At 39.0% G+C, this 13,319-nt stretch overlaps 1 protein-coding gene across 2 annotated transcripts in view; it reads left to right on the top strand.

Moving 5' to 3' along the window:
* The window catches only part of Corin (corin, serine peptidase), a 266,984-nt gene that overhangs the window by 191,306 nt on the left and 62,359 nt on the right, over positions 1-13,319 (top strand). The window contains exons 7-10 of one of the 2 annotated variants that reach the window (XM_013154236.2): positions 3,098-3,205; positions 5,460-5,570; positions 7,253-7,369; positions 10,845-10,952. In XM_013154236.2, the coding sequence (XP_013009690.1) occupies positions 3,098-3,205; positions 5,460-5,570; positions 7,253-7,369; positions 10,845-10,952 (444 nt within the window). The remainder of the gene's footprint in view (positions 1-3,097; positions 3,206-5,459; positions 5,571-7,252; positions 7,370-10,844; positions 10,953-13,319) is intronic. The other variant, XM_063240622.1, reaches the window with a different exon arrangement.

Here is a 13,319-nt window from a genome sequence, read left to right as displayed (position 1 = left end):
TGTTTCAGTATGAATTACTAGAGGTCCAGAATGTGCCTATGGGGGGACATATAACGCTTTGGAAATTTTTGGTGTGTTCTCATGTTTATCGGATTCCGAAAGGAGTTTTGACTCCCTAGCACACTCCCCGTAAAAGAGAAAAGAAAAGGGGAAAAAAAAAAAAAAAAAAAAGGAAGTGCACTGCTTAGAAAGAAATAAAGAAATTAATTCATGGTTTAAAAACCACTATTTTTGTTCCTCTTCCTGGGGACACTTGGCCTTTTGCACTAGTAGGTAGGTTGAGAAGCCTTATTTCCCTGGTTATTGCTGATTATAATACATTGATTCAAAACTTCCCCCAAGTGTCCTTTAAATTAAAACAAAAAAATAATATTGTTTAAACTTTGCAAGCAAATGCGTATATGTTAATACACCAAGGTCCCGAGTTTGCCCAGTGGACATGCAAACCAAAGTCCTACATTTTCTGAACTCAGCTACCCCGCACGCATTCAATGTTGGGATGTAGGGTGGGAAGACTGCGCCCTCTGCTGAGTGGTCACGGCCACAACCAGGAGAGGATGACTCCTATCCTTGTGTGAAAATTATTTGGGTAGGTAGAGTTAAAAAATGAAACGCGCTTGCAACGTTTTCTGTGTGTACAGCTGTGAACATATATGTATACAATTATATGTGTTTGCGTGTGTTATACATACATGCATCTTTTCAATGAAGATACTGTCCAGATAATATCCAAGGCCCATTCCTAAAAATGATGTAATTTTAAAAAGATGATTCTTTTCATAATAATGATTTTTTAAAAATTGTTATCTGTGACTCATGCATACATAAATGTAATATTTTGATGTGGTTGACGGTTTAACAGATCGATACTAAATACTTGTTTTCTTTTTGTTTGTTAATAATTGTACAGATTTTGTTTGGTGTAATAATTGTACAGATTTATGGGGTACAGAGTAATCATTCAATATGTGTTTATAATGTGTAATGATTAGATAATGGTAATTGAATTTCCATCTTCCTAGCACAGTTTTGAGGTTAGAGTCTTCAAATTCCTGTCTTCTAGGTCTTCATAATATAGATTGATCTAAACTCTAGTCGCCCTATTGTAGAACATGGGAACTTAGAGGGGTACTACTAGGTAACAACATCTGGGGTGTTTGAGAGGTGGACAGTAAGGAGGGTCCCTGCACCAACTGTATGAGACTTAGGAGGTAAACAGTCACCTGGAGACTCCTAGTCCTCGTCACCAAGCAGACTGATCTCCAGATGTGCCTCCACTGCTCGCTTCCTTCCCGTTCTCACGATTCCCTGTACTTGAGACATGCTAAACTTTTTATCAAAGCCACTCTATTGAAATCCTTCTTCTCTAGCCTTAAACAAGCTGTTTTTGCACTAAAGGGGGAAGATACACACCTAAGAAATCAAGTCACTGTAAAATGCAAGATTCTTTACCTATATTAATTAAAAACACTTTTATTGTTTTATGAGATAAAATTTATATACCATATTTTATCCTACTGAGTTTTAGTAAATTTAGAGAGTTGTGCAACTATCACCACATTCCAGGCTTAGAAAATTTTCATTTCTCTCGAAATTTTTGTCCCAAATATTTGCAGTTGATCTACCCCTTAACCCCTCCAAACACTGGTAACCAGGGCTCTGAACTCTGTACAAATTTGCCTTGTCTAGGAATTTTATAAATGATTCATAATATTTGTATCTGGCTTCTTTCACTTAGCATAGTGTTTTTCAATTTCATTAGTACTGTCACATATATCAGTAGTTTGGTTTTTCAATCACTGGACAGTATTTCATTGTATGAATATAATGTTTTTGTTGTCCATTCATCTGTTGGCAAGCATTTGGATTTTTTCCAGTTGTGGGCTATTAAATATAATGTTATTATGAGTATTCATTTACAAACATTTGTGTGGATACACATCTGATTTCTCTTGGATAGATTTCTAAGCGTAAAGTCAGTGAGTTAATTGTGTAGTGTGAGATTGTATTTACCTTCACAAGAAGCTATTAGCTGTTTTCCCAAGTGATACCATTTTATGTTCCTATCAGCAATGTATGAAAGTTTCAATTTCTCAAAATCCTTGCCAGTACTCGGTCTTGACTGCTTTTTTATTATAGCCATTTTTCAAGATGTATAATAATGCATTATTGTGCTTTAAGTTTACCCTTAAGAACTACAAATGTTGGACACCTTTTCATTTTCTTATTGGTCATTTGTATGTCTTACACAAAGCCTTTCTATTCAAGTCCTTAGCCCACATGTAATTGCATTGTTTGTTATCTTATTATTGAATGTTGCAGTTCTATGTATACTCTGGATATATCATAATCTCCAGTATGTGGCTTGTCTATTTATTTTCTTAACGATGTCTTTCAAATTGTTGTGACTTTGGTATCACATTTAAAAATTCTTTGCATAATCCAAGATCATAAAAATTTTTCCCCTATATTTTCTTCTGGAAGCTTTACGACACTCATTCTTACCTTTAAGTCTGTGATATCTTGAATTTTTGTACATGGTTTGAGGTGAAAGTCAGAGTTAATTTATTGCTTATTTGATGCCTAGTTATCCTGACACATATGCTGTACAGAGCATTCTTATTGTAGTTTATTGGAATTTTACATGCATTATTTTACTAAAAACTCTTATCCTAAATCATATTAAGTGGATTAAATGACCACCATTTCACAGATCAGTTCACTGACTCCTAGAAATCCATAGCTAGGAAACATCAGAACCAGGATGGGAGTTATAGTCTATCCAGGTATGTTGAGAAAAAATTTCTCTGCATGTATGTGATTTCAACATTAAATAAACACTTCCTGAGATTACATAGCATTTATTCTCCTCTTGTCATCATAGGCTTAGGACAGTACTTGCTTATCTGAGGATCATGATATGGACACTCAGTTGATATAGTAGTAATATTTATATTAAAAGAAATGATAGCTTTATACTCTAGACAGCTTATTTTCTCCATTATACTTATATTTACCATTGACCAAAGTAGATGTTGACTCTAGAGAGAACATTTTCAGGAAAGAATCGCTAACTTCTCCATAAAATCATTCACAGACTGCACTGTGGATCTGTTTCGCTGTCACACGGGCAAGTGCCTTAATTACAGCTTTGTATGTGATGGATACGATGACTGCGGGGATCTCAGTGATGAGCAAAACTGTGGTAAGTGGCATTGTTTTCCTAAAAATTTTAATCAAAAGTTACAGAAATTTACAACCAGTACATTTAGCTCATTATCTGTTAATATGCTGACTGTAATAGATGACAAGGTTGGTTGGTTTATTTTTCGAGAAGGAGTAAGTTTGTTCAATCATCCTAGCCCATCTTATGTGGAAATGGAAGACGGGTAAGCTTTGTTAATATTCTAATATATTTGTTTCTGTGTAAATGTTGTTTCTTCTCTGCTAACAGCCTGTGGAATATATTTGGATTTGGGCTCTTGAGCAAAACCTTGAGACAGACATGTACTTTTAAACGACAGCCCTTCCTATATTTGATATCCAAGCTCTATAGGACTCCTCCTGCAGAAGCTACACCCAGGGTTGGGGAGCACATTTGCCTTATGTAAAAATACTCATTTTAGCTTTTGAAGAATAAACTTGCTTTTTAAAGAGTCATGAGAATTTCTGAAAGTCACTAAACTGGAAAAGATATTTAATGCATTGATTTTCTGGCTTTGTGATTAGCTTTAGAATGTGTGGGCACTGTGATATTGATTGACAATAGAAACGTTGCCATATGAACATCAGGGGCAGCTGGAATGGGGAAGGCACAGATGAGAGACAGTGCTTGGCATTAGAGAGCACAGAGAGTAGTGTTGGAAAGGAGCAGTAACCTGAGATGAGGGATGAGTTGGAGAGGGGAGGGTCTAAATCACAGAAATACTAGGTCAGCAATGGCACATCTTTTAAAGACCCAGTACACAAACCACAACCCAAAGCCCACATATGTATTGCAAAGTGCCAGCACTGTAATTAAAACAGAATGCTCAGTTGCTGGGGCAGTGCTGGGGTGACTTGCCTTGCGTGCTGGCAGAGAGGGCTCTGCATGCCCTCTGTGGCACGTGTGCCATAGGATTTCCTCCACAGGTATAGGTGTACAAACCATCTGATGAGTAGATACGTGGAGATTATTTTCTGAGATTTACTACACTTGAGATGAAGAGAATTACAACTATATTCATCATAAATTTTATAGGTTTGGGATGTTCAGAGATCCTCCAACCCAATCTTTTCTTTCCCCAGTGAAATAATGGGAAATAGGGGTTCATTGAGTGTAGCTTGGCTGCTGGCGAGGACAGTGGAGAGGGCCGGGATGTGGTTGCCGTGTGCAAAGGGTTGGTCTTTCCACTCAACATGAGGTCTCTGAAGAAAGAAGGACATCGTGAAGTTTGGGTTCTCAAGACTGTCTTCATTTCATGGCAGTGACTATGACTTTTCCTTAGATTGGTCTCCGCTCTGGATTTTCATCGCTAGTAGCAGAGCAAAAGTGGTTTTTCTAGTTCTCACCTAGGTATCCCACTGCATGCGTGTGTTGTGTGTGTGCGTATGTGTGTGTGTGTGTGTGTTTTCCTGAACTGTCTTCTGCACATTCTGTTTTATTGTCCCCAAATACTTTTTAAGGTCCATGGTCTTGGTCTCTTAGTGATCTATGACAGTGACTCTGGTAATTTAAGGAAACTCATGATACCTTCCTATTATTAACTCTGCTGTTTGTAAATCCATGCATACCTTTAAAGAACTGTTTACATGGAGGTTGAGTTACCTCTCATGGCAAAACAACTTCTGGATTCTGCCTTTTATGAGAAGAATCTTTTAGTGACATATTTTTTCTTTCAGGGATATCTAGGTGGGGCTCATGAGTTTTAATCTAGAATCATGAAAGTACTTTGTTTTGTTTACTGAGCAATTCTTTCAAAAATGAATTGTATAGTCTAGTAGAAAATTTCAGTGTAGCATCAGGAAGATGAGATAAGGAGATATTCACCTTCCTAATTTAGCAGAAAGGTGAGTTAACTACTATTAGAACCATGAAAGATCTGTCACAAATACCTGTCATCAGCTCTGCTTTGTGGAGCACAAATCACAGTTCTGTTGATTTGAGTTGATGCAAAAATCATAAAGGTTTCACAGGAAAACAAACAGTGACAAAACTTGGCTCCATGAAAACTCTGGGCAGAGTTGTGGTTCAGCTCAAAACAAAACAGAAAACCCAGGTGCCTCTTCCTCTATAGCAATGTGGGCTGTGGGCTCAGGCTTTGTGGAAGGTACCGTTTGAAGTGTGGCAGGACCAACATGGAAATGTTACTGAAGGTATTGGAATGGTGGAATTGGTGTCTCTTCAACTGGAACTGTAATCCATACAACTAGTTATTCATGCTAGATCTCCCCATCTGCATGAGTTTTCTTTTGTCCAGATTGTGATCCTACAAAGGAACATCGTTGCGGGGATGGACGCTGCATTTCGGTGGAGTGGGTGTGTGACGGTGACCATGACTGCGTGGACAAGTCTGATGAGGTCAACTGCTGTGAGTGCGCTGAGGATTCACATACTGCACATAGTTTTCTGTTTTTTTCTTGTTTTGCTTTTACTCAAACCTCAGCACTGAGACTTGCAGCTTTCAAAGGGAAAGAGTCTTACACAGGACTTTGTTTCTGTCCCAGACTTCACATCCTTGTCCCCAATCTCCAAGTGTGATTTGGTGGCTCTGGTGCAGCCAGGTGGCTACTTTTTCTCTCTCTGCTCTTGTCTTCTTTATGCAGCTATCATTTTGCCAAATGTAATGCTCTTCCCAAAGACCAGAGGACCAGTTTTTTTGTGAAAATGTTATATGAGCAGCTAAGCTTCCATATAGGAACTTAGTTTTCCAGAAGTGTTCTCAAGGATCATTTGTGTGTGAATATGAAGCACATTCCAGGGAGAAGAGAGCTTGTCAAGTTCACACAGTGAAGCAGAGCGTGTGTGATCATAATCATCATTGCATTGATTACTGTGTTTCTGAGTGAGTGAAAATTTGGGGATAGCTGTTACATTACCAAACTAGAAAGACCAAGTGTGACTATTAACCATTTTGCCCTCTTAGAAAAGATATTGTCCCCAGAAAGCAATAATGAAAATTATTGAACAGTGATGTTTATGTATTAAAAGAGAATGTGATTAATCTGAAAGAGTTAGTATGATGTCTTTCATGGGTGTGTGCAACTAGTTAAACTTTTCAAGTAGAAAGAGTCGATAAACAATTGTCCCTCAGTATCTGTGGGGCTTTGATTCCAGGACCTTGAGTGGGAACAAAAATCCGAAATGCCCTTTATATAACATGGCACAGTATTTGTGCATAACCTACACACGTTCTCTGTATACTTTAATCTCTAACTTACCCTGCCTGCTTAACACAGTATAAATGCATGTATGTAGTTGTATTGTCTAAGGAATAACAACATGAAAAAGAAGTCATGTTTAGTATGGAATCTTACTTCCCTCAAACATTTCTCACCTGTGGTTGGTTAAATCTAGGCATGCAGAATTCATAGATATTTTACATAAGATTAAATATTTAATTGACTTATAATTTGAGGCAAAACTAAAACTGTAGATAACACAGATTTTTTTCTGGCATAAAAAAAAAGTCTCATAAAAACTTATCCAAACACAGTCCTTGGCTGTCCGTTGTCAGGAGGAGAATTTGAAATGAGTGCAACCTGTTCCTTGAGCAGGGACCCACCGGAACACAGTGGGTTGTTCCAAGATGATCTTGGGGAGTGAGGACATAATGCTAAGCAAAAAGTTCCTGTTACTGGGCTCATTTTCCTACAAATCAGACAATTACACCGAGTTTTCAAGATTCTTATGAGGATCTGGGATCAAGCACCTTCTATAATTCTTGCTATATAAGAAGCTCTTTGTGAACTATAGTGTATATTATCAACAATATTGCTACTACTGTTGCCAAAATCAAAGGGAAAAAAAACCCACGATTCTCAAGAAATAGTTAATTTTTAGTACACAGTCTTCCATAAGGAAGAAATATTTTAGAAAGAAAATTTTCCATTCCAGAAAGTGTTGAAGTTATGAAAAATAATGATGTATCCATTTGTGTATGCGGAAAGCTTCATGTCTCGGGGATGCCTGGTAAGTAGGGACGATTTATGTGAACTGCAGGATGGAAGAAGAATGAATAAACAGAGCGAATCTCCCTCTGGCCTTTCCTAGCCTGTCACAGCCAAGGTCTGGTGGAGTGCGGGAACGGACAGTGCATCCCCAGCGCGTTCCAGTGCGATGGTGACGAGGACTGCAGGGACGCCAGCGATGAGCGGAACTGCAGCGCCCGTGAGTGCCCCCCCCCCCAGGCCCTTTCTAGGGAGGGTTTTTTTTTTTAAGAAACCAAGCAAAACCTTTGAAAGTTACGGAGTCCCACATGCATAATTTCAGATGGCCCAATGCAGTGTGCGCCTAGCCCCAGCCACCCAGAAGCTGTTCCTAAGGGTACATAGAATGTGCTAGCTGCACACGCCCTGGGGAGCTCAGGGTCAGTTCACTGTTTTCTGGGGAAAGCCATGCAGATGCTTTAGAGCCTAGCATCCAATGAAATGAAATTAGATTGCAATTAGACGAAACCGGCTTGCGAAATTAAATGTATCAGCTTCCTAAAGCGTAAGCAGGTTCAAAGACTCAGTTTAATGTCTCTCCCCTTACCAAGCCCTGAACTTAAACACATTTTAAGAAGAGTGTGATATCCATGCGTGAAATTTAATATGAAAAACAAATCAAATAAGTTTATATTATATTATTATTAAAAAAGAATAAAAATTTTTAATTTTCTTAATCTTTCTATGTAGTATTCCACATTGTAGAAAAAATAAAATATGCAATCTTTTTTAAAAATGTGACTGTGTCAGAAGAGAACATTCTAGGCTGACTAGAATTTTTAACTCTAGCTTTTGGAAGCATCTCGATGTCCAGCTAGTTGGAATATCCCCAAATTTAGAAATCCCAACACTGGTTTGTAAGTACAGCCGCTTTACTGGTACAGCCTGGTACAACCACTGTACTATTGTGCCTAGTCTCAAGCCTGCTCTACTGTTTGCTCTCTGGTTGGCTTTACACAAATTTTTCCAGTTTTCAATAGCTGTAAACACAGAATAATAATTATTCTGCAGCTTTGATGCTTGGTAAGAACTTAGTGAATATTGCACATCATTGATTACCTTGCACTTCTCCATAGTCAGCTATATGAGTCTGGTCTCACTAGAAGATAAATTAATTTCATCATAAGGAATATTTATCATTATAATGGCTTAATAGAAAAGGCATCCAAAATCTAAAAGGAGAGCTTTTAAATAAAGTTACATAGAGATAATATATAAAGAGAGCTTTGTTTTACCAATTTTAGAATTCAAAAGGATATCTTTCACTAGACATGAGTTAAGGTGAGCATATCAACCAAACACTTCCCTTTAGATCAAATTATTTTTTTCTATGTAATTCAATTCTTTCTATGTAATCCTATGTGATCTGAAATAGTTTTAGATTGCTCATGATGAAATGGCAGAATCTATAGATTATTTCCTTACATGTGTGAAATGCAAGAAAGTCATATTATAAAATGGCTAGAAAAAGAAAAATATTAGTATCTTTATATTATTATTATTATTATTATTATTATTATTTTGCAGTGCTGGAGATTGAACACAAGACCTTTGCACTGAGCAATATGCCCAGAATGCCCAGTTGTTTTGTTTTTTTTTGTTACCAGAAATCAGACTTACAACCTTGCACTTACTAGACAGGTGCTGTGCCATGTGCTGTATCTCTGGCCCCTTGCCCAACTCTTTAATTTTGAGGCAGGGTCCTCCTAAGTCATTAAGTTGCCCAGGCTGGGCTTGAACGTGCAAGTCTCCTGAATCAGCTTCCCAGAGTGCTGAAATTATGTACAAGTGCCACTATCTTAGGCCTCTTTAAATTATTTACTCTAGTAGTTTCAGTTTTAAAATGTGTGTCTCGTTGCAAGTGTGGAGTGCGTCTACTAGGAATTCAGTGGCCAGGTGAATAGGTGACGGAGTCTCAGGCTCCTGGCACATTACAAACACCACACAGGCCGATATCTATGAAGAGGTGAAGTAGGCTGCAAAGGATGCTCCAGGGTACTGTGATGCTGTGCGTGCCCTGGAAAGCATTCTGAAGAAGAGGTCCGGGAACTCAGAATTCAGAAACACAGGGGTTCGGCAAAGCATTTCAGACACAGGGCACTGCTTGACCAAAAGCCCTGCGGTGGGGAAGGCCATAGTGTCTCAGGATGCCCAGGATGAGGGAGAGCATGGTCCACATGAGGACCTCATCAGGAGTTGCCCGTTTGTTCTGCTGGATGCCTCAGGAAGCAAGCAGGAACCTCTGGTCACAAGGCTTTGGGTTCTGCAGAACATTCAGGCCTTTAAAACCCTGCAGGCTCTGGCTGTGTCAGGTCTCCCTCACTTTTCTTGATGCTGAAAACCCCAGTGCGCTTAACCATGCACTTTCCTATCCCAGGTCTTTTTCTGTGTTGCTTTCTGTTGGAAAACCCATCTTTCCCTTTCACTGCAACTTACCCCACCTGTCTGGAAAACTCCTCTGGGAAAGGTCCCACTACTCCCCTTGTCTGCAGCAGCTGCTTTTTGTTTCTTCAGTGAAGCAATGGTTACACAGCAGGCACTTAATATTTACTGAAGTAAGGAATGCGTGATGTCTTACAACTTCCTTAAGAATTTAAATGGATGCAGCTTGCTCGCCCTGCCTTGAGATAAAGGTTTAACCTTACTGGCTTATAAAAATAGTTTCTATATGCAAGATAGTAATGCAGAACATTGCATGCTAGTGGACGTGCAAAGGAGAAGGATTCCAGTAAATAAACATACCTTAGAATTACAGATAAGAAGGATTACATTTGAACAAACAACTATTTATATTAAAAAGTGCCTTGCCTTGCAGGATTGTCTAGAATCCAGATGACGTGTCCGAAGGCAACTGACCATAATGAGCGAGAGGTAGAAAGTGAATGGGTAGTAATTTATTACTTCATCCACTTAATCCACAAATGACCAGGAAATCAATGGGAAAAGCAGTTTCCTCTCTACATACCTTAAGGAAAAGTCATTAGAGCCAAGGCTGACGTTACTGCTGTCATTCATTTGGAAACAAGAGACCCAGTTCTCAGGCCATCAGCCTAGACTGATGACATTTCCCAAGGACATACTGACAATACAGACAGCAGCTGCACAGACTTTACCATGGGCAATCTTTTTATTGCAGTGGTGATGATGACTTGTTTATTACTAGGGACAGCATGTTTCTTACAGGGAAAACTAGAGTAGGGAGCAAATGAGGTTTTCAAATAATGCTATTTAATACTGAGAAAGTCAAGATCTTTATATTGCTTTTTCTACCTCAAATCACTTGAATTTTATTTTGTAATCAAGCAGAGCAGCCCATGTAAAGATAAAGCACTACTTTTGTTTGCATTGATGGTAACAACCACCTGTTTCTTGTTTTTTTGTTTATTTGTTTTAGTGTAGGTTGTCTCTTATTATCTTTATTCCTATAAAATCCTTTTGCCAATAACTGGGTTACATTCAGTTGCCAGGAATATGAATCTAGAAATTACCTGTCGCACATGTGTTTCATAATTTTGGAGAAAGTGGAAGAAAATTAAAGCTGTGTCATTCTTCAGATCGCCCAGACGTTCTTGATCCTTTAGATCAAGATGCTACTTTAGATCGAGTGCAAGAAATCTGCAGATGATGAAAGCCACTGTGCTTTTCCCCCTCTGCAGCTCAGACTCCGTGTCAAGAAGGAGACCAAAGATGCCTCTTCAGCTCCTGCCTCGATTCATGTGGGGGTAGCTCCCTGTGTGACCCAGACAACGGTCTGAATAACTGTAGTAAGTACAATAGCTGACAGACGCCATCACAATGTTTCCTTTCACGTTGACGTTAAACTACTGATGTCTGGAGTCTCTCCAAAAAATTGGTCTGTTTGCCTTTCTGTTTTTAAAAGGTTACATGTGGTAGCAGAAAAGAAGCAAAATGGTCTTAATTAACTTAAACTAGAAACAAATGTGTCATTGTGAGTGGACTATAAATCCACATTGCTTAATATCATTACCATCACTTTCAACTCAACAGCAGCTCCTATATATTATTTGCCTGGCTCTGTCCGCAGCCAGATGTTATCTTTCTTCCTTTCAAAAGCACAGCTTTAAAAATGGAAACTTTATCTATGAGGCAAATAGGAAGTTCGTTGAACAGCCACATAAAACTGTAATGGCCTGTTCTTTTAATACATTTGTTCTCACCTCTCTGGGAACTTTGTGGACCTAGAATGGTTTTGGAAGCATTGCATTAATTTGTTGCAGTGACAGTGTAATAGCCCCAAATGGTGTAAGCAGGTGGTTTTCTCTAAATTGGTTTTCGGGAGGAAGAATTATTTGGGGAAAACAAAACAGGCAGAAATGAAGAAACTGTGAATAGACTCTCATGAGAAGTTTAAAAGCAGTCGGAAAATCTCCAGTCGATGATTTCTAGAAAGGATTTCTTACTTCTGGATTCTGTTTTCATATTATACCTACTTTCCCCTACTTTTGCTAATGAAATATTTGCTTCTTCTTCAGCTTAGTACTAGAAATTTAGAAGGAGCATCACATTGAGGGCAGAGATCTAGTCATTTATTAATTCTTTCTTTCATTTTTTCAGCACTGGGGACTGAACCCATGGCCTTTGCGTTGAGTCACATCCCCAGTCCACTTTTATTTTTATTTTGATACAGGATCTTGCTAAATCACTAAATTACCCAAGCCAGACTCAAACTCATGATCCCCCTGTGTCAGTCCCCGAAAGTGCTTATTAGATTATGGGACCACACCAACAAGGATGCCTGGGACTCACTTCTGAGCACACATCCTCTCAGCCAGGCTGTTGCAAATTGAAGGCTGAAGGGCCGATGAGTTCTGGACCCAGGGTTTACTGCAGTTTTTGTGTGATCCACTGGGTGTCAGGGAGTCTCAGGGTGAAACAAGTGGGTTAATAAAGAGACTTGAGGCTGGCAGCCAATTCTATGGTGAGGCTGGTTGAGTTTTATTTTAGACCTTGATGACTGCCTGGAAGCACAATACCCAGCCATCTGCTTTTCTTATCTGTGGGGGCAATTTTCCCACATGTTAGCCCATTTTTATGAACTAATAATGCTATGTATCAGGTAAAGTACAAAAAGAGGTTTACTTTTGGTCTGATAGCTCTAGCCCAAGGCCGAGGGGCTGCCTCTGGCAACAGCCTTCTGGCTGGCGGAGAACAGATGTTATTCGGGGCATCACAGGGAGAGGCACAGAGTTCTCTCTTCTTCTAAAAGGCCACCAATATTCAATCCTGGGGTCTCACCCTGGTGATACCGTCTAATCCCAATCACACCCCAAGACACTGCTTCTGACATCACAGTCTAGTTAAGCTTCTCACTGCATGCAAAGTTTCCTAACTTTAAAATGGAGATCAAATTTCAACATGCATTTCAAACTGACAAACCACAGCAATCTAGGAAAATAAAGTAGGTATCAGCCTGGCCATTAAGAAGACATATTTGCATCGTCATTTTATTCCCTATAAATGGACTTCAATATACATCATCTATGTATACATATAGTCACACGCATGTGTGCACATGTGTGTAGTATATATTTGGTCCAGTGTTTTCTCTGTTTCATTTTGCTCATCTCTCAGTTTTCCCTGGAACTTTTTACAGAATTATTTCTTTATTTTATCTGTACTTTGAGACGGATCATTTTGAGTACTAACAGTTATATAATGCATGTGTTTCTCATTAATTTTGGGGGTTGCTTGATGTGAATGGCACTTACTGATGGACTCAGAAGAGGAGAAGGAAACATGTCAGCCTGTGTCTGTGGTGAGCAAGGCAAGGAGTCATTGGGTGTGTTACCCTACTTTATATTTTAAATACTTCCAGATCTAAAAATTTAAAAAATATGTTGGCACCTGTCCAGAGAAGACGTTGTAGAAAGGGTAGGAAGGCGATTCTGGCTTGTACAGTCGAGCAACATTTATAGGGTGTGTGTGAAGTTGCAGGCATCCGATGAGCACGGAACTCTTTCATGGTGAAGGAGAGACAGATGCTTCCAGCTTACTGGAGGTAGCTTTCAAGGTGGAGGACATATTGTAATCTTTCTGCTTGTTTATCTTTTAATGTTCTTTAAACATGCTGTTTCCCTAGCCCTCACCATTCACCAGCTTCCTTGTGCATC

Source organism: Cavia porcellus, unplaced genomic scaffold, assembly GCF_034190915.1.
Source record: "Cavia porcellus strain 051 isolate PalLab524CR breed Dunkin Hartley unplaced genomic scaffold, mCavPor4.1 scaffold_30, whole genome shotgun sequence".
Classification (NCBI taxonomy): domain Eukaryota; kingdom Metazoa; phylum Chordata; class Mammalia; order Rodentia; family Caviidae; genus Cavia; species Cavia porcellus.
The sequence above is the reverse complement of the archived record's forward strand: the minus strand, read 5'-3'. Positions and strand labels throughout refer to the sequence as shown.